At 34.3% G+C, this 22,593-nt stretch overlaps 1 protein-coding gene across 1 annotated transcript in view; it reads right to left on the bottom strand.

The window, feature by feature from the left end:
* Window positions 1-22,593, bottom strand: part of LOC126885948 (proton-coupled amino acid transporter 1-like) — a 575,934-nt gene that overhangs the window by 3,448 nt on the left and 549,893 nt on the right. Inside the window, exons 6-7 of the mRNA XM_050652772.1 lie at window positions 16,857-17,132; window positions 5,841-6,019 (exon numbers count right to left, since the gene is read on the bottom strand). Of these exons, the coding sequence (XP_050508729.1) occupies window positions 5,841-6,019; window positions 16,857-17,132 (455 nt within the window). The remainder of the gene's footprint in view (window positions 1-5,840; window positions 6,020-16,856; window positions 17,133-22,593) is intronic.

Here is a 22,593-nt window from a genome sequence, read left to right as displayed (position 1 = left end):
TATAAGGAAGAAATAAAAAAAATGCATCCCAAATGCAACCGACTTAATAAATAAAGAAACAAACGAAATAAATGAAATACTAACAATAACTGCATTGCTACAGGCCGGAGAAAGAATTGCAAAATCGACGACAATAAAGGATAATTATATTTCAGAAGAAGTAGAAAAACTGATGAAAACAGAAAGAAGCCTACTTAAAAAGGTCGGAAGAAGCACAGTAGAATATACTGAAGTCAATAAAACTATTAGAAAAAACATAAAAGAAACCTAGAAAAAAAACAGGAGGCAAATATTGAAAGAGTACTCCATCAACACAAAAATATGAAATGCTTAAAACAACTTCTTCTTCATGTACCATGTCCTTTGAGAACGTTGGTTACCATCATAGCTATCCTAATTTTATTCACTGCCACCCTAAATAGCATGCTTGTATCAACACCATACCAATCTCGCAAGTTCTTCAACCATGAGGTTCTTCTTCGTCCTGGACCGCGTTTGCCTGCTATTTTTCCTTGCATAATATTTTGTAGCAACTTATATTTGGGACCTCTCATTACATGTCCGAAGTACTCCAGCTTTCTCTGCTTGATGCTTTTTATGATCTCAGTAGTCTTGCTGAGAAGTTGTAGTATTGTGCAATTTCGAATCTTCTCCACCCAGGAAACTTTTAAAATTCTTCTATAGCACCATATTTCGAAAGCCTCAGGGCGATTTAGATCGATTTTATTCACAGTCCAGGACTCGACACCATAAAGTAAGACCGAGAACACGTAACAGCGAAGTAGGCGGATCCTCAATGCCAATTTTTATTTCTCTGTTACATAACAACTTGGATATCCTTCTAAAAGCGGCTCTAGCCTGCTCTATCCTAGATCTAATTTCGCCGTGACTTTCTGCGTTACAATTTAGTTGCTGTCCAAGGTAAACGATTTTATCAACTTGCTCAAGTTTGTTTGCTTAAAACAACGACTCGGTAAAATACAGATAAATAAACTGACAAAAGCGAAGGAACGATCATTAATAATACGAAACAAATAATAAAGTTGAGACCAGAATACTATACGCACATACACAGAACAAGACATAAACCACAGCAAGAAATTCTTAAACAATCAAACACAAAAATAAAGAAACAGAAAGAATATCAAATCCCATTATACATGGCATTCATAGACTTCCGAAAGATATTTGACAGCCAATACATTACAGAACGGCAGAATTGATTACAGGTACACTGACTTAATAACAAGCATATAAAAAATGCAAGTACCACAATAAATTTGACGGACGAACACGCTACAAAACCAATTAAAAAATTAGAATGGGAAACATATTATGGAATAAGAATAAATGGAGAGCTCTTAAACCACTTGACATATGCAGACGATATAGTTATGATAACAGATAAGAAGGAAGAGTTACAGAAGATGGTTGAGGAACTAGATAGAAAAGAGCCAGAGGTAAGTCTACAGATAAACTATAGTACGTGGACAGTCCGATAAGTACTTAGCCACAAAATAAAAAGGAAAATTTTGGAAAAGTGGCAATTTATTTCTCTACATAGTCTCCTTTTAGCTCGATACACTTGACCCAGCGATGCTCCAACTTCTCCAACCCGTCTAAAAAATACCTTTTCTCAAGGTCTGCAAAATAGGCTTCCGTGTCGGCGATGACCTCCTCATTCGACTTAAATTTCTACCCAGCGAATGTCTTTTTCAAGTTTTGAAACAAATAGTAGTCGCGCTGTGCCAAATCTGGAGAATACGGTGGATGGGGCAACAGTTCGTAGCTCAATTCGACCAATTTAGCCATAACGACGGCGGAGGTGTGATCCGATGCGTCGTCATGGTGGAAGAGCACTTTTTTCTTTTCCAAATGGGGTCGTTTTTTCTTCAATTCGGCGTCGAATCGTCCCAATAATTCGGCATAATAGGGCCCTGTGATCGTTTTGCCCTTCTTCAAGTAGTCGATGTAGATCACACCTTGTGAATCCCAGAAAATGCTGGCCATCACCTTTCCGGCCGATTGGACAGTTTTCGTCTTCTTCAGAGCACGTTTGCCGGGTGCTGCCCACTCTTATAACTGTTCCTTGGTTTCTGGTGTATACCAGTGAATCCATGTTTTGTCGACGGTTATGAAACGATGTAAAAACTCCTTTGGATCACACTTAAATAGCGTCAAACACTGCTCTGAAATGGTCTCACGGTTGCGCTTATTGTCTGAAGTGAGCAAACGCGGCACCCATCGCGCCGACAGCTTTCTTATGCTCAAAATTTCATGCAGGATATGACCTACGCAATCTTTTAAGATCCCTACTATGTCAGCTATCTCGCGCACCTTCAGTCGGTGGTCTGCCAATACAAGATCGTTGTTTTGTCACGTTATTCTTCGTGGTAGCCATTTTCGGGGCATCTACGCGTGGCTCGTCAAAAACCGACGTTCCTCCACGTTGAAACTCATTAAACCAATTTTTGACAGTTGACTTCGAAGGAGAACAGTCACCGTACACAGCATCCAAGCGCTCTTTGCTGTCGCTGCGTGATTTTCCTCCCAAAAACAAAAATCGAATCACCGACCGATATTGCTCATTTTCCATTTTATTAAAATGCGCGGACACGCTGACTTTCACACGCAATCACAACAAGACTATAATTTAGATTTGGCTAAAATTTTGATATTAGCCATCTACAAGAACGCATTAAATGACAGTACACTTCATTTGCGATAGTGGCGCCATCGGGCGGAGAGGCTAAGTACTTATCGGACTGCCCTAGTACTTATAACAACAGATAATAAAGCTGAACAAGGACAATCAGAAGAATTACAAAGAAGAACTACATCATAATTTGGTAAACTATCATATACTCTAAAAAAATAAAAAGTACACTCAATATATGCGAACGAAAGTATTCAACCAGTGCATATTACCAGCAGTGGCGGCGCCTGGTGTAAAATATTGGGGGTGCACACATAATGTTAACATATAAAAAGACCTTGAGACCCTATTTCCGTAGGTAAAGGTTTTTGAGTGTCTTCAAATTGTAAAAATCAAAGGACCTTATTAAAAATTACAATAAATAATGTATTTTATTGACTTAAAATTATAATTTAGTGTTTAAATGTTACAAGCAAGTTTTGTAACGAAAGTCAGTCGCCTGTTATTTTTTAGATAAATTATTCACAAACAAATTTAGTAAAATTTGGAATTTCTTGAATCATTTTTGTTTATTGAAAACATTGCAGGTGCAGTTAATCGATCCTGGCCCATAGCTATTCTAAGGAAAGTTTTGATACGTTTCAATGCAGAGAGACATCGTTCTGTTTCTGCAGTTGTCACTGGCATCGTAACAAGTACATAATTGGAGAATTCCAATCTGGAATTCCAACTGGATAGTTAAAATCGTATCTTCTATTTTATTCATTATGCTTCCTCTTCTCCAAATATGTGCTTCACACCTACACAATTTGTAAGTTTTTACACAAATCTCCATTTTAAATAATCATTTATAATCCCAACGTTTGCACTTTGGTACATTCTTAATTAACAAATTTGGTTTCGGCATTTTTAATTTTTCTTCTAAATATAATGCAGAAAATTTAATTGATTTTAAATATTCCACGCTAACATTTACATCCACAAATCCTTCCATTCTTAATATAGTTCCGAAATTCGAACTTCACGAAAGCAAAATTTAAACATACGTGTGCCGTGCACGTTGAAAACACCATAAGATCATGCCATAAGATCACATCCAACTTGTGATCCTATGGCCATCTAAACTTGTGGGCTATAGCGGGTAGCGGGGTGGGTGGTGAGTTGTATTTTGCGGTATGAAAAGTCATTGGTATAGGAACTACCTTGAGAGCGGTGAACGCGGGGTTCTGTCTAAGGCCTCGCATCCGTGAACTTTCTCCTTTGAAATAGAATAAAAATAATTAAATGTTACCTATTAGATACTTATAAACTCCTTGGATCTGTTATTTCGAATTTCAATTACTGTATAGTTAGATTAAAATGTTATTTATAGAATGATAAATATTACATATATGAATGTTGGTGTGAAAATAATTTTGGGGGTTCACGTGCACATGGGCACTTATGGAGAAACCGCCACTGATTACCAGTTATCACATATGGCTCACAAACATGAACTTTCACAAAGGAGAACATCGGCAGGATATCCAAAACACAAAGAACAATGAAAAGACAGATGCTGGGTATCGGTCTTAAAGACAGGAAAAGAAACTCATAGATCAGAGAAAAACAAAGGTGAACGATGTATCAAGACAGGTTGCAAAACTTAAATGGAACTTCGCCGGCCACACTCTGCGACAAAAAGATGAAAGATGGAATAAACGAATTTTACACTGACGACTATGGGAACAGAAAATAAAAAAAGGAAGACCACAGATGAGATGGACGGACGATCTTAGGAGAACGGCAGGAAAGGACTGGATGCAGATCGCCCAGAATAGAGACTAATGGAGATTAACAGGAGAGACCAATGCCCAGGAATGGGCGTTTAAGGCTGATTAGATAGATATCAAAGAGAGTAAGAGGGCATAGGCGTGACTTAGTACCATGCCTCTCAACCAGTGATATTCTTCTTCGATTACTACCACTATATTTACACATTCTAAGAGTTTCTATGTCTACCAGTTGGGTAGTCTGAAACTTACGTTAGGGATTCTACATAATGTACCACGAAAATAAAAAATATTCTAGGAACGAGTGACCTTTTTGATATACTGGAAATTTCAATGCAGTGCCATGAAGCCGAATGACGAGCCATTAGAATAGCTAATTAGTTTACCCATGATATGGATCATGGAAATAGAGAACAACAAACGGATTAAAATTATAGATGTTTTAGTAAAACGAACGACTAAAACTATAGATGTTAAAACGAAAATCGAAAGGAAAGGTGAGGTGCACAATATGTATAGCGAAAAACATCGATTTTCGAAAACCACTCGAATCACTATCACAAAAGACTCAAATGTTAAAAATCTTACGCCGGCGACTTAACTCCGGTACTGCGAAGTCGTACAGTTTTGTCGAATTCGACTAATTGGCGAAAATTTTGATTGTGTGTGACCATCAATCCAACAATTTCGTACAATTTGACCACAGAGAGACTGATCTTTCCGCTGCATTACTGCAGAATTGATATAATCGACGATCTTGTTGAACTACACCGTAATATCCGAATATATGAACAGCGAGAACCAAAAGGTAAAGTTTTCTTATTACAAATGATACAGGCTGAATTAGTACAATCTTAGAAAGACTTGAAGATGAGCGGTCTTCAAACCAACAACTAGGATACAAGAAATTCTAAGATCTATAAGATCAATCTATAAGATCTATAAAATGAAACTACAATTTATTCATCAACATCAGCTTACACTCAAATAAAATTAGTATGATTGTTAAGGTATTTTTTATACCATTTAAACAAGATAATACTTGTCATATGGTCCCATTTAAAATTATCGCTTACATTGGCTCTGTAACATCATCTATAACTATCGATAATATTAACAAAGAACAAAAATAATATTAAGTAGGCTCCTCAGTGAAAGCGTTCAAAATATTGAAACACATGAATCAAACAACCAAATAAGAGAGAGAGTGATAGAGAAAGAGAGAGTGTGAGAGAGAGAGAGGGGGAGAAGAACACCACAGGTTTTATATTAAGATAACTGCTAAAACTGTTTTAAACTGATGACAGGAAGGAAAAGTTCAGAGGTATTCATATGAGGAACTTTTAGAGGCATTCTATGTGTTCAGTGTTTAGAAAACACACACATGCCCATGATCAGAATTACTTACTTACCATTCATCTTTAGGTAGATTAAGGGTAATGCTTCCCTCAATTTCCTCACCGAACTTTAAATATCCAATGAAACCAACCACAATATACAAAATGGTAACAAATGACATTCCAACATTTAGTACACCTATTTTTCTTGCGAAATTTGTCGGCTTCTTCATTTCATTTTGAAGTGGCAAAACCTAAAACGCAAAATAATAGATAAATAAACTGTTACTGCCATTTGTATATTTCATATACAGTGATGAGCGCGCTAATAACCGGCAAAATAAGGCAAAAGATGGAAAAATACATCATTGTGAAGTAAAAAGTGATGAAAGTAGTAAAGGTGGAAACTATCGATATAAACGTATAAATTAATATTACATTACATACGTTAGACGTATCGAAGGAGTATGACAAGTGTGACCGGAGAATTTTATAAAATACTCCTGTCACAGACGTCTAAAGGTGGGAAACTATGTAATGTAATGTTAATTTATACGTTTATACCGATAATTTTCACCTCTGCTACTTTCATCTCTATTTATTTCACAATGTATTATGTATTCCATCTTTTGCGTCATTTTGCCGGTTATTAGCCTCATGACTGTACATTAGGGTGGGCCGAAAAAAATTTTTATTTTTTTTTCTTAATGCTATACCGAAAAAAACTTGTCTCTATTATGGGTTATCAAAATGCAAAAAAGAAAAAAAATATATACCTAACCCCCAGCTAGCGCAACGCATCTGAACTTTCGAAATTTCACTAAAATCATGAGTTTTTGTAATTTTTTTTTGAACATCCTAATAACTGCATATTGGGCTGCTATAGTGATATCCCTTTACATTAGAGTTTTAAAAATACAATAAATAATTGGATAAGTATAATTTTATTAATCTGAGGTAGCGCAACGGACACGAAAATGACGCATCTTACAGTCGAGTGCAGATGAGCTGTGCGTTCGGGGAATGGGTTGGCACTGAGCCGAGCTTCCCCCACTTATACTCTCTACACCCACAATGCACTGGAAGCAGCCTCAACGATCATGTTTTTTCATGTTCTCTGTTACTCGGCAGTTTACGTCAGCAGATTCGATTAAACTTACGTGTATTAGCTGTGAGTTGATAGTGCAAACTGTTTTTATAATTTTTTGAGTGAAGTTTGAGTTTAAATTCACGTGCGTGATGGCTGCCAAGAAAATAACTCGCAGTGATTTTGATTGCCCATTGTTTGGCTACCCGAGGGAATTGCCTGTGAGTAAGCTTCCAACTTTCCAAGATGTCCTTCGGAGCTGTTTCCACGAACAGTACCTTCTAGCATTAGAAAGTAACAAGCCTGTAAGTTTCTCTCAGATATCTAATATTGTCGCTCCAAAAGTAAAAGCCGTCTTTGACAAAGCATCAATACCAACAGTGACGCCCTACAGAATTGTTCAATTAATAAATTCATATCACGTTAGCTACCGTAATCTAATGAAGTCCTTTAAGCGTGACAAGGAAAAAGACAAGTACAAAGAGAAAATTGAGGAATTCAAACAATAGCTATTTGTATAACAAGGGAGGAAAGTGCTACTTTTCCTCCCGAGAATGAAGTTTACTGCCCGACGCGTAGCGGAGGGCAGTAATCATTCAAGGGAGGAAAAGGCACTTTACTCCCATGTTATACATATGGTTTTTCCACCTTCCTCAAATAACAAGTTATTTTTTTATTTTTACTTAATATATTTATGTAACTAACCAACAAAATTTATTAGAACTAAAACCAACAAGTAGGTACATTATAACTGTCAACTGTCAAATATAAGTCAAATTATTAATGTAAACATTGTTAAATCAGAATAACAATCTACTGTTTTTTACCATTCTGCAAAATACAGAGTGTTTTTAAATAAACGTTAAAATCTATAGATACTTACGTAATAGAAAATAGATATTGTACAGGGCGTCAATAAGTTATATTTCATGAATGAAATACCATGACGTCACTTTTACTTTTCCTCCCTAGGGAGGAAAAATATTTTCCTCCCTAGGGAGGAAAAGTACAACTTTGCTCCCTACAATCAGGTCCGGAAAAGTATACTTTCGGTAGAGGTAGGTGGAAAAAGGCTTTATCACTCTTTGATGTATCTGCATGTAAATGTAAAATAGCATACTCCTGCAACTGCAAAAAGGTCCCGGAGATCTGTGAGTGCCCTATATCAATTTCATGTAAATGTGAAAAAGATAAAAAAATTCCGGTGCTTGAACTTAAGTTTATGTATTTCCAAAGAAATCTTGGACAAGGAAAAATTGGAAATTTAGACAAGAAGGAGTCGAAAAAAATTACCAAAAGACTGCAACGTAAAGAAAAAAAAAATCAGGTTATGTCGTCTAACATCTCACTAGTTTCACATTCGCAGCCTTCATGCTCTAAGGATGCAACAAAACCAAGAATAGCTTCAGATGGAAGCTCAATGGAAGAGGAAGAGTCTGATAGTTCCGGTGACAACTATATTCCTATTCCGAGCAAACAACCGTGGCAAATGCGGATACAATTAAAAAATACCGCGTTGGCCAGTGACCGATTTGGTGTTTCGGACAGGGCAACAGCTGCTATTGCCTCCAGTGTAATGCATGACGTTGGTCTTGCAACGAAAGAGGATGATTCCCTCATAATTGATAAGAATAAGGTTAGGAGGGAAAAAAATTTATGCAGATCAAATCTCCAAGATACGATAAAAAAAGAACCAAACTTGATACAAGGGCTATACTTTGATGGTCGAAAGGATAAAACTTTAAAAATTGATGAAGTTAATAACAAGTGTTTCAGAAGAAGTGCAACAGGGGAACACTTTTCAATTATTAAAGAACCTGGCTCGATTTATGTTGGCCATGTGACGCCATCTACTGGAACTTCGAAGGACATTGCTAGTGCTATATAGGACTACTTGAATGAGTCAAATTTTTCGCTCGATGAGCTTGATGTAATTGGATGCGATGGTACCGTCACAAATACAGGCTGGAAAACCGGTGTAATTCGCACAATCGAGGAAAAAATAAAAAGACCGCTGCAGTGGGAGTTTGCCTTTTGCACTTGAACGAATTGCCGTTCAGGCACTTGTTTCAAACTTTGGACGGTGAAACGACTGGCCCAAAATCTTTTAGTGGTCCTATTGGCTCACAACTCAGAAATTGTGAAAAACTTCCAGTAGCAAAATTTCAAATCATTGATTGCAAGATTCCAGACATCGATAGCAAAATCTTAAGTAAAGACCAACAATATCTCCTGGATGTAAGTTTGGCTATCAAGTCAGGCACCTGCACAATAGACTTCGCAATTCGTGAACCAGGTCCTATCTCCCATTCCCGATGGCTGACAACAGCGAACAGAGTCCTTCGTCTTTATATGAGCGTTGAAAGTCCCTCTGAAGAACATCTTATTTTGGTACAATTTATACTTAAATCTTACATGCCTGTATGGTTTAAGATAAAAAAAAGTAAGTACCTTACAGATGGACCAAAACATGTTTTTAATTTAATAAAATCTTCACGATTCCTTCCAGAAAACTTGATAAAGGTGGTTGATCCAGTAATTGAAAGGAATGCGTTTTTCGCGCATCCAGAAAACTTGCTCCTCAGTATGATTGTTGATGAAAGGGCCCATATCAGAGAGTTGGGGCTTAGAAGAATCATAAAATCAAGGACCGTAGCTTCCAATAAAAAGTTAGTCCGAACTTTTAAACCCCCAAAACTCAACTTCTAGGCAAACGAATATTATGAAATTATTGATTGGACTACTACTGCTATTTCTCCACCACCGAAGAGTATCTGACGAAGAAATGTGGGCCAAAATTTCAACTGCCAACACACCAGAAGAATGGAATTTCCATAAATTTCCGTGTCACACGCAAGCGGTGGAGCGCTGTGTGAAATTGGTAACTGAATCCTCCTCAAAACTCGTTGGTGCCAAGAACAGAGATGGATTCATAAGAACAACGCTGCTATCAAGAGCTTCAATGCCAAGTTTTTCAAGCAAGCAAGATTTTAAAGTTCCAAACATTTAACGGACTATTCTGTGAGTCTGGGAATTGACAATTCGTAAATTTTGTAATTAATAAACTCATTTGGATAAATGTAAATTGCCTATTTACCAACATTATATTTCTAAAAATAACACATGAGTAGTGGGTTTAAAAAAATTAGTTGCTGCACTACACTATAAAAGTGGTTAGCACTCGAAAAGTGATCAATTAACTATATTGAAGGCCTTGCGCTACCTAAAATTAAAAAAAAAGTAATATTTCAATAACTCATTGTGTTTTTATAATTATAATATAAATGATTTTCACTATAGCAGTTCAATATCTAGCTGTTTGGATATTTAAAAAAAAATGGTAAAATTCTGTGATTTTAGTGAAATTTCGAAAGTTCAGATGCGTTGCGCTAGCTGGGGGTTAGGTATATATTTTTTTTCTTTTTTGCATTTTGATAACCCATAATAGAGACAAGTTTTTTTCGGTATAGCATTAAGAAAAAAAAATAAAAATTTTTTTCGGCCCACCCTACTGTACATATATGTATTATGTATTTCATATACATATATCCAAAACCGCCATCCTCAAGAACAAGTCAGTACAGTCATCGGAACTTTACCAACCCAAACCATTACTGAACCTCTTCGATGAGTTATTCTGTCAGTAATAATATTGCAATGTTATTGGACAAATCGTTCTCCTTGCCTTATCCAGGCTCTTTCGCGGCCGTCTGATGACACCACGCAAAAGCTGGACTAATCCGAGAACAAAACATTACTTTAATATGCGTAATTCAAATTTTTGAGCTCTGTAGTGTTTCAAGCGGATAACTGTGGACGTAGAGGTGGTGGTCTTGATAAATTATATAATCGATTTGTCAGCTCAGTTGAAGTCAATGTCTTTTTCTCAAACACGGAGAAACCAAAAGTCAATGATCACGTGGGGATGTTGCTCGTCAACGGCCGGATCCCGAGCTTTTAGCTCGGCTTACCATTTTGATTAAAGCATTGAATAGCTTTTTGAACAGCACAATGACTTAAACCTAGCACTTGGGTGGCCTAATGTTGGCTACGATCATTCTGCACTAAAGCCAACGCTTCTGCAGCATTCATCGGTGTTAATGTCCTTTTACTATAATTAAATATTATCTTTTGAACTCCTTTAAAACGTTTTAATATCAAATTGGTTTGCTTGTAAAAAATCGCTACGCCCTCTGAGGCCACCATAAGAGGATGCGCCCTCTTCGTCCATTGTGGCGGAGCGATCGTTACCAGAGTGGTCGATGGTAGATGCGATTGTTGGTGAAACACATACATGTGAACACATGGCGACGGGAGACGTAGTTTGGAGGATGACTTGGTTAACCTACCGATAACAGAATCATACTGATTCTATGAACGGTAAGTAAACACCTCTGCGGATGGTCCCCCTCGTGTTGACCTCGAAAATATCCACAAGGGAATGGCCAAACTCAAGGCGTCTGTTTTTGTGGTGTTAGCCTCAAACACGGTCAAGGTTAGTACAACGACCATCAGTGGGTATGCAAATGGATTTTGTGGTGTTGGCCTCAAACACGGTCAAGGTTAGTACAACGACAATCAGTACGCAAACCGATGTTACGATGGTCATAACTGAGAAGAGCAACATGGGTAGTGTTGCCCAAAATCGGTCTTGGTCTTGCAGTCTTGGTCTTGTTCTTGCATTTTCGCAAGACCAAGACCAAGACCAAGACCGCCTAATTTTAGCAAGACCAAGACCAAGACTGACCGTGCAAGATTTGAGCAAGATCAAGACTGACCCTGCGAGACTCTTGCGTCTTGCAGTTAGGACCGAATCTCGTTTTAGGGAGTATAGTAGTTCGGGATTATGCTTAGATGCATAGAGGCTCTATGAGACGCAAAAAAAATATGTAACAAAAATTTGGAAAATGGGAATTACGTGCATTACGAACAATATCATAAGCATACACAGCCAATTAAAATATCAATTAAAAGAAAACTTGGCACATTTGATACGTACTCAGAGGTCATAAAACTACAATGTAAAAATAAAACATTTTAAACATTCTTTCCCATAGCAGACGATTTTTTTGCTCTGAAATTAATTGTCCAGATTTTGATAATAGGCGCCACAATAGCCGCCGTCTAATCGTTTAGAAATATATGTCATCTTAGCTTAACTGATAAAAAATAAAAAATATAATAATATAATAAATCTTGTCGGCCCAAATTATTAAGACTAAACATCGTTTGTGCTGAGTGTGCGATATCGGTTAAACAAACCAAAATTTGCTGAAAAAGCGCAGCTAAGGCTTTGGCCACACGGGCGATTTTTTACGGCGCGATAATTTACCTCTACCTCCTCCACCAATTTTAGATGAAATGATTTCATCTAAAATTTGTGGAGGAGGTAGTCAAACCAATGGGCGCCGTAAATTATCACGCCGTAAAAAATCGCCCGTGTGGCCAAAGCCTAAATAATAACAGTCTATTTCTATTATATTGAACATAATGAACAATAAGTTTCTTTGACATTGTTTATGACACCGACACATATGTCGCATTGTTAATCACGAAACAGATTATGTTACCTTTTCGATATGTATATCTTTGATAAAGAAATTTAAACTCATCATTCGACACACACAACAATATCCTACTTAGGGTATTGGATAGTAACGAATATAAAAGAATCTTTGTAATAATTCTTGGTCAAAAAAATTAATATAAAGATAAAGTAAAGGCAAAGCAAGTGCGTACTGTTCTGTAATTTAATTTGTATTGTATTTTACTTTTTATTTAAATAAATGGCAAATTGTATAACTCTTTTATTCCATTTCATATAAGGTGAGGGTCGATCAATCCTTTTCTAGACAGATAATGTTCTTTGAAATACAGTAAATTTTATGTTATTGTCATTAATTTGGTTTTTTGTATTTTAACCATGTTTTAGCACATGTAAGCTTATTAAATGCAAACGTTTATTAAGAAACAGACTGTCTCATGTGGGTCATGGTATATAGTTGTTAATTAGAATATAGGCACGGATTGCTTAGATCGTGAGTTCATACCATACCCAATGTCAGTTTAGACATTTATTAATTTTGTTGGTCATTACCATGGCTATGATAATTTAAGATTAAAATGTGCCTACTCTGTTACAGTTTACATATTCTAAAGGTGCCGGTGGGGGATGGCGTCTATGCACAGTATTATAGTCGGTGTAAAGAGAGAACGTATTCGAAATAATGAAATAACAAATAATATAAAATTTGTTATTTCATGATTTTGAATACTTTCTCTCTCATAGACCGACTATAATACTGCGAATAGACGGCGTCCCCCACCGGCAGCTTTAGAATCTGTGCACTGTACCTACGTTGTTCTAAGATCTAAAGTAACGCTTAAAGAATAGCAATAGGCTAATGTGTAACTGCGAGACTTGCAAGACTCTTGCTGCAAGACCAAGACCAAGACCAAGACCGAGAGCGCAATACCAAGACCAAGACCAAGACCAGGTGTATTGGCGCAAGACCAAGACCAAGACTCTCTAAGTCTCGTCTTGGCCTTGCATTTGGGCAACACTAAACATGGGTGTGCAGGTATATCCTCTTAAGGACGCTGTGGAAATTGAACGTTGCGTCCAAAGTATACGGACGCGAATGGAAGAAAGTAAAACCTCTGGGGATATTACAGATCTTCTCAGCGAAGCTTATGCAATATGTAGATACATACCTTGTTTACGATGAATAATGGAACTAGCATGTCTCGATAGGAGCTGAATTGTACGCTAGTATGTATGTATGTGAGCATGTGTGTGTGTGGGTGTGTAATCGTGTGTGCGGCCCTTGGTAATAACGTAATCTTTCATTTTTCGTTTAAATTTTTCAAAAATACTTATTAGTTTTCTCAGGATTTGAAAAAAGTGAATGCATTTAAAAAACGTTGGAACCGAAATTTTGCGGCTACCCCCTTAATGTTGTTTTTAAGTAATCTACTCGATACAATTGAGTATATATTTTCTACGGCGGTCAAAGAGTGATATATGGTTGGTAGTAAAGATATGGGCTTTTTCTTTAAGGATCTGTACACTACTAAAGGTATTTTCCAGAAGAGTTTCAGTTTTGAATTTCTTTTAGGAGCTTATTTTAGAGTTAGGAAGACTTTAAGTAAGCGGTAGCTGCTGGTTTAATATTAAGGGCTGGCAGCGATTAATCATCATCATCATCATCAATGGCGTTACAATACTTCGTGAGTCTTTGCGGCGTTTACTATTGCCTTCCATGTTTGTCGGTCCTGTGCCACTAATTCCCATCATCTCACTGCCATTTTCTCCAGATCTTCTTTGACCACATTTTTCCACCTTTTTCTAAGCCGTCCTACAGACCTTCTTCCATCTGGCCTTTCCCAGAACACATTGTTTATAAGACTACATTTTATATATCTGACTAGATTTTTTTTCCGAATAGAGACTCTAGCTCGTTATTGTATCTGCGCCTCCATTCGTTTGTCACGCTGTATCTGCAAGGGCCACATATCATTCGAAGGATTTTACGTTCCCACACCAGCAATTTATTTACTTCTCTTTTTGTTAGCGTCCATGTTTAGCTTCCATACACGACTGCGGTCGCATTATGGTCTTATATATCTGAATTTTTGCACCTCATGAAAGAAGTTTTCACTTCATTAGATGTTGCATTGCAAAGAAATATTACATGGCAGTAATCAATATATGAGATGATTTAAGGTTTTGGAGTAACGGATTTGCCAGGTGGCATTCATATAAAAAAAAACGACGATAGCATTTACTACAATAACAGATATCTTTCTCAGAGAGTCAGAGATGTTTCTGTGTCGATTTGGTAGCTGCTGCAAAATTAGGTTTGGCTGACTGCGCACAGGACGCCATAATTGGTTTTAATATTTTGAATGAAGTTTGAATTTTAATTTTTGAGAATGACCAGAAATATCTGGGCTCATTTTTTAATTGTCGATTTATTGTTGCAATATTATCAGTTTCTAAAAGAAACCTCGTCAACTAACGCGTTTTAACTTTCAAAATCAAATTAGCAGGAGCATGCATTAGTCCAGGTAATGAAGCTTAAAATAGAACAAAACTTCGCAATTTTTACAGAATGGATCGATTTGCTTGAAAATTTGAGAATAAGTAGTAGATAGTACAAGGATCAAAATCTATATGACGCCGAAAGACGCTTTTACCATGGGGGTGGTTGCCACCCCATCTCGGGGGTGGAAATTTTGTATTATATTTTACAGAAAAAGTTGATAAAAACATTCATTTTAATCAAAAAACTATCTATACATTTTTTTGATAAAATTAATAATTTTCGATTTATTCGCTTTCGAAAGTGTTAGTTTTATATCGAAAAAATCAATGTTTTTAATCAGTTTTCTGCTAATAACTCAAAAACTTTCCGTTTTATCAAAACAACTTTGCTTAACAAAAATTTACCTTCTGAAAAAATAAACAAAACCCTTTTTTTTTAAATTTTCTTTAAGACCAATGGTAATCGAGCTATACTTTATTATACATTAGCTCTTCTTCGTCAAATGTTAAATATTGTATTTTTAAAGTCAAAAGACGGGAAACTATGCATTTCTCAAGAATAACTTTTTGAAAGCAATTTAAATTATTTGAAAATATCTATCTTCAGATATAAAAAAATAGTCTCTCGCTCAAAAATTAAGTGACTTATATAATAAAAAGAATGTCAGTCCCTATTTTTTTCAGCGGAAAAGTGATCGGAGACTTCCCACTACTTACCACCCTAATTAAAATTAGTCATTAACCTTATTTGCTGTTCTTTACTTATGTATTATTAATAGGTTCTAGAGCTTTGACCGGCTTAGAATGATTAGTTTTTAAAAAAATGGAGTTAAAAGCGAATAACGAATTTTTGTAATTTGGTAAAAAATGCCCCTTTCTTCAGAATAGAAAGATTAGTATCAGAGATACGAACAAATATTTAAATATAAAATTGTAGCTTATTTAATTCCTAAAAACAAAGTTTGCAAAAATATTTTCTACCTTAAAAAATTAAGTGAGTTATTGACAATTAAAGCTTGTAATAACATGCAAAAACCACCTTTACCAACCCATTCAAAGTCACCTCTTTTTGCAACTAAGGATTTTAAAAGGATTTAATATTAAGAACCTTATAGATCTTGTAAAAACCTACAAAATTGTTTTTTAATAAACTTTCAAGGATAGAAAATAAAAAAGCCACGGTTAAAAAATTAATATATTTGTTTTGAAAAAAAGAAAGGAGAAATCCAATTGGAAGCATAATAATGTAAGTTAGCGGTATTTTTAGTCATTGGCCTTATATATGTTTCTTTATTTATGTATTATTAATAGATTCCAGAAGTTTGAGAGGCTTAGAATGATTAGTTTTAAAAAAACTGGAGTTAAAATCGATTAACGAATTTTTGTAGTTTGGTAAAAAATGCCATTTTCTTCAGAATAGAAAAATTAGCATCAGAGATACGAAATTATACGAAATTATAGGTTATTTAATTCCCAAGACGTTGGTTTAAAAAAAAATCTACGGCAAAAATTGAGTTAATCGTAAGTGAGTATAATATCGAAAAACATTTATTATTTCGATATAGAACTAACACTTTAAATAACGAATATATCGAAAACTATTAATTTTATCAAAAAAATGTATAGAGCATTTTTTGCTTAAAATGAAAGTTTTTATCAACTTTTGTGATCAAAATATAATAAAAAGTTTCCACCCCCGAGATGGAGCGGCAACCACCCCCAAGGTAAAAGCGCCTTTCGGCATCATATAGATTTTAATCCTTGGACCATCCACTACTTATTCTCAAATTTTCAAGCAAATCGATCCATTCTGTAAAAATTGCCAGGTGAAAAGCTTCGGTTCCTGGACTACATGTTTACTCGTTAACTACTCGAATAATAATGAATCATATGACAGTATTTTTCAATAGCAATTTCAATTTTTTTTTAAAATACATATAAAATTATACAAACTTACCAATCCTATTCCTTCAAAAGCAAATACAGCTGTTCCAAAAAATAATGGCATCGTTTTAGGATTCGCTACGTAAGTCCTCTGTGTAACAGAGGGAAGTCCATCAGAGATTGCATAGTATAAAACAATAATTATTCCTATCATCATTAAAAAATTAGCTAATGTAGAAAATGGAGCTAAATACTTCAAATTTCGAACTAGACATGGTAACAAAATAGGTATTAAGATTATAGCCATAAGTACATGGACATCTACGTCATAGCCATGGCTATGCAATACCTAAAATATTCATGTAATTTATTAGTTTTTGTTATTAAATAATTAAAAAGCATTAGTGTAATATATTCTTCTAGCTATCCCTATCCTGTAGATTTTTACAATCTGGTCTTCTTTTAACTAATCAAATCGTCTATTCTAACGTAAGACCAAAGACAAAAACTCTTACACTTATTACTGACATGCAAACTTCTAAGCACTATATCCTGGTTTTACATTTAAAACTGAAAACTAAGCCTAGAATGCGCTTTGAAATCTATCACTAAAAACTAAACTAGGACAAAGAGATTTGTCCTCTTGAGCTTTCTTGTTAATCCGGTGTTGCCCACTAGCAAAAGAACTATTATATCAATATTAAAATTATTGTGGAGCCTTTTTTCCGATTCCTTGTAAATATTCCTATTTTCTTCCTGAGCATTTTAACCGCTAGGTCCCTATGAATGTCTTCATTTCTACTGTATCAACTAGCATTTACTTTATTATAAAAATCTGTATATTACTTTGTTTGGTGCATTCTCACGGATCTCGCCGTTGCACATTTTACTCCTTAAGTCCGCACTGGCTTGAGAACTTAAATTTATAAAGTAATGGTATTACAATTTTATATTATTTAATTTAATATAGAAATTTGTTCCATTCTTTTATTAGTAAAGTCTATGTGAGAAACTCAGTGGTTAAGTTTTATTCACCGTTTATTATTCAAATAATAAGTTACACTTGCTTAATTCGGATGACAAAGAGGGGTAAATTTGGACCCCAGCGTATATTTTTCTTTAATAAATTCAAAAGTATTTTCAATTTTTAGCTCATTATTTTTTTATTTGACTTTAATATCATTCTAGATATCCTCAGAATTTGAAATAAAAAAAATTCCCTATATTTTCCGAATAAAAAATATATTCTGAAGTTGATGTTTAGTAAAATACCGTCTATTATGTGGAATTCCAAGTAGTTTTACACTGCGCGTTATCAAAATCTATTTTTACACTGTGGTGCCTGTTATGTACGAATCATGACATTGTTGTCTGCTACAGTTAGTCATTATTATTATTTCCTGGCGTATATTATTATAGTTCCTTAGTATTTTGCGTACATATAAGATATGGCCCGCAAATATCTTACTGAGGCTGAATTACAGGAACTTGTTACTGCTAGGGATTTTTATGATGATATAGAAGATGAAATAGTATCAGAAAACGAGGATGTATTGTTAGATGAAGATTTAAATGCTGAAAACATTCATTCCAGGTCATTTTTGACGTGGGATCATTTTTTACCCCCGTTGGTCATCCGTGTAACAAAAAATAGGTTGGTCATCGGAAGGTTAATGCCTGCCTCTAGTATTCTCGTCGAGTCCTTATAGACCAGGGCGCATCTGTAAAAATATTAGTACATTTGGATGTTGAAAGGTGACTCATATTTTTTTGCAGAAATTGCTTGAGAATATGTCATTTAACAATATTTGGGATATCCTCCCATTCAAAAAGGTCCGGAACATTGTTTAAATAATCAAAATTTCAAAAAATGAAGGAAAAATTCGATTTTATTCTTTGTTTTTTGATTATAACTTTAAAAGTATTCATTTCCGAGAAAAATTGCACTGACATAAAAGTTGAGTAATTAAATATCCTACAACATAGGACTAGCTAAAATTTTTAGAAGTTGTCACCTTTGTTGCAAAATAGCAATAGTTGCGAAAAAAACATGAAAAACAAGTATTCGCATTTTACGTTTTTCAACCATTTATGCTACACTTAAGACCTTCATATTTCACCCTGAAAAACTTTATGATATAATAAAATAATACTGTCAATTTCATTAAGATCGGTTTAATAAATTTTGCAATCCAGTTTTCGAAATAAAAATAATTTTTTCAAAATGTTGCAGGACTGAAAATAAAGTAGACATCAAGTGAATTTTTGAAGTTATACTTTTAGGCGCGATTGACAGTAAAATTTCATAATACTGCGCGGATGCGCACACAGACAGTATGGTATAAACGTTATACGGGATCTGATTGGGTGTTAAAATTATCTGTCAATAATTGTTCAATATGGAGATTTTGGATAAACAAATTAATGTTTTGTATATTAGTTTTTATTGTTGTGATGGCAGAGAAAAAAGCAAGTTTATAATATTGAAGTGACTTAAATAGTTTTTAAAAGCGACAGGTACGTAATAATTGTAAATGTTTCAGTATCCTAATACAAAATTTCATAGGTACCTACCTATTTAGAAAATTTAAAAAGAGCCTACCAAAATGGTATATAATGCTTTGATTTACATAATTTGATTACCATCAAAATTTCCATTAATATTCACCTAATATATTGTTTTCTTACTCTATGTTTTATTGTATTTTAATACTTCTTTCAATTCTAAATAATTTCAATTCAAAATCAAAATAATTTGGTTAAATTCAGAACCGTCAAAAGTTTAATCCGTTTAGTTAGTTGATCTTCGCACATGATGACACATGGTCTCCGTGGGTAAAAGTTTAAGGTTAATGAATTTCAATACTAACTGCGCTAATAAGCGGGTTCGAACCCCAATGGAAACTTTTATTTTTTTATTTTTTTTTATACATTTTATGATTGTAAGTTTATTTATTATATAATTTTTTTTAAAAAATACGTATTTAGTTAAACATTTTTCCTACATTGTTCAGAAATCATTTGTGGCATTTTTCAATGTGTTTGTTTGTGTGTGTTTTATTCTTTTATTATTTTAATTTTTGGCATTGATTTAAAATTTTTTGAGACGTAGTAAGTATTAAAATTAGTTTAATATTTAAATAAAATATAAACTGATTAAAGTATAATAATTTCGTTGAAATCATATAATAGAAGTATAACTTCTTAAAAGCGTACAAAGCACACACACATTCTTTTTTTTACATATAGAAGAATACCGTACCTCTCATTTGTAATTTGCAAAATTAAAATCGGTTAACCACCACCGCGTCAGGATTTTTTTAAATAAACATTAATTTTTGGTGCTACGCGCAGGACAGCGGATACGTTTGCTCTGATTGCGCATTCCAATCATTCCAATGACCTTTGATAATGATTGATAAATTTTAATTTTTAGTACATTTCCATATAAATAAATAAATTTGTTTACTGGAAAATAAAAACACATACTCTGTCCTTTGAAATAACATTTTTTTAGCAAACACTTTCTTTATTCATATATTTTAACTTAGAGAATAAAAGTTTATTTTTAAACATGCATTTGTTTAAAAAATATTTCACAAACAATAATCAATCATTAGTTTGATTTTTGTGGAATTAAAATATTAAAATACAACAAAATATAGAGTAAGAAAATAATATATTAGATAAAGATTGGAAGAAATTTTGGTGGAAATCAACTTGTGTAAATCGAACACCGCTGTCCTGCGCGTAGCACCAAAAATTAATGTTTATTTAAAAAAACTCTTGACGCCGTGGTAGTTAACCAATTTTAATTTTGAAAATTTCCGATGAAAGGTACAGTATTCTTCTATATGTAAAAAAAATTCAACTTGCTATCTACTTTATTTCAGTCCTGCAACATTTTGAAAAAATGAATTTTTTTTGCGGAAGCTGGATTGCAAAATTTATTTTGCAAAATCTATTGAACCGATCTTAATAAAATTTACAGTGTTGTTTTATAATATCATAAACTTTTTCTGAGTAAGATGTGAAGGTCCTAACTGTAGCATAAATGGTCGAAAACCGTAAAATGAAAATACTTGTTTTTTATGTCTTTTTCGCAACAATTGCTATTTTACAACAAGTGAGACAATTTTTAACCAATCCTATATTGTAGGAAATTTAATTACGCAACATTTATCTCAGTGCAACTTTTCTCGGAAGTAAATACTTTTACAGTTTTTAAGAAAACTTTTAAATCAAAAAACCAAGAAAAAAATCGAATTTTTCGTTAATTTTTTGACATTTTTATTATTTAAACAATGTTCCGGACCTTTTTGAGTGGAAGGATTACTCAATTATTATCATATAAGTTAATTACAAGCAATTTCTGCAAAAAAATATGAGTCACCTCTCAACGTCCATCTCAAAACATATGCGCCCTGGATCATTAATACTGTTGTCTACTGCCAGCAGTATACTCAGCAAATATAGACTTTTATTACTATCTTTTACTTGAGATGCATCGCATGCGTACAATAGGGCTTTTCATCGATTGTCATTTGTTTCGAGCTTCTGTCATATGTTGGATAGTCTGTATATAATATTAATATGCACGGATTATACGACATTTGACAAAAGCTCGAAACAAATGACTGTGAATGAAAAGCCCTATAGGTAAGGACCGGCCCAAGTACTCTTACTTGGGATACCTCTGCTTGGTTTTTGTTTATTCTAGAAAATTGTCAGTTTTTTTAATTCTAAAGACTATCCTTAATAAACATAATTATAAGACATATTTTCAAAACAACCAATACTCTGAGATCTATTTTGATCAAAATCAAACCCAACAACACACAAGAAAGATCCAAAAACTGCATCTATAATACTAGTACATATTATTAAGCTATTGGTACGGGAGGCAAGTATGCTAAATTTGCAATTACTCGATCGTTATGGGAATCTATTGAGTTGTGAAGTACGTTAGAACATAATTTCAAAATTTTTACGCAAAGAAAAGAAGAACAGTTGTAAATATGATTTTATGATGTAAGAAATAGCCCAATCATATTGCTACTATTGGTAGGGGAGCAAAGTATGCTAAATGTGCAGTCACTCGAGCGCTTTGGGGACCTATTGGGTTGTGAAGAGTAGGTCCTAAAGCCAAAAAAAGTTAAGTAAAGCTTTCCATTTTAGTGGGCACTTGCCATTTTTTAATTTAATTTTCCATTTCCAACAATCGTTTTTTCCGATTATAACGCCATCTATCCATAATTCGAAAAAATATTTCGAATAAAAGTTACTTATTTTTACGTAAGGAATCCAAATCTGCAATAAAAAATGAGGGTTCCCATTTAAGATTTTAAAGTAGCCCCCACCCCACCTCCGTGGGGGGGTCGTGTTTGGTGCCATTCGATAGATTTTTCAAAAATACTGAATAAGTGTATTTTACAGTTTTTCGATCTGATGTTCATTTCGCGAAATATCGTGGGATTCGTATTTAAAATATTAAATTTACCCCCCACCCCTCTCCGTGGGAAGTCGTGTTTGGTATCATTCGATAGATTTTTAAAAAATATTGAGCACATATTTTTTAGTTTTTCGATATGTCATTTTCGATATGTTTTTCTTGTGAAATTTTGGGACTCGCCCATTTCCTTACGCCCATCTCAAATTGTCAGATTTTTGAAATATACACTCTTTCGCATGTACTTAACTTACCTTATCTTAATCTGACAATTTCGAGTTTTTTTAAGGATAGATTTTTTTTTCGGGCCCCCCTTAACGAACTCCCCTGTGTTAAGAGCCAATATATGGTAGAGGTACAT

This window comes from Diabrotica virgifera, chromosome 6 (genome assembly GCF_917563875.1).
Source record: "Diabrotica virgifera virgifera chromosome 6, PGI_DIABVI_V3a".
Lineage (NCBI taxonomy): Eukaryota > Metazoa > Arthropoda > Insecta > Coleoptera > Chrysomelidae > Diabrotica > Diabrotica virgifera.
Note: the sequence above shows the minus strand (reverse complement) of the source record. Positions and strands in the feature narration are given on the sequence as shown.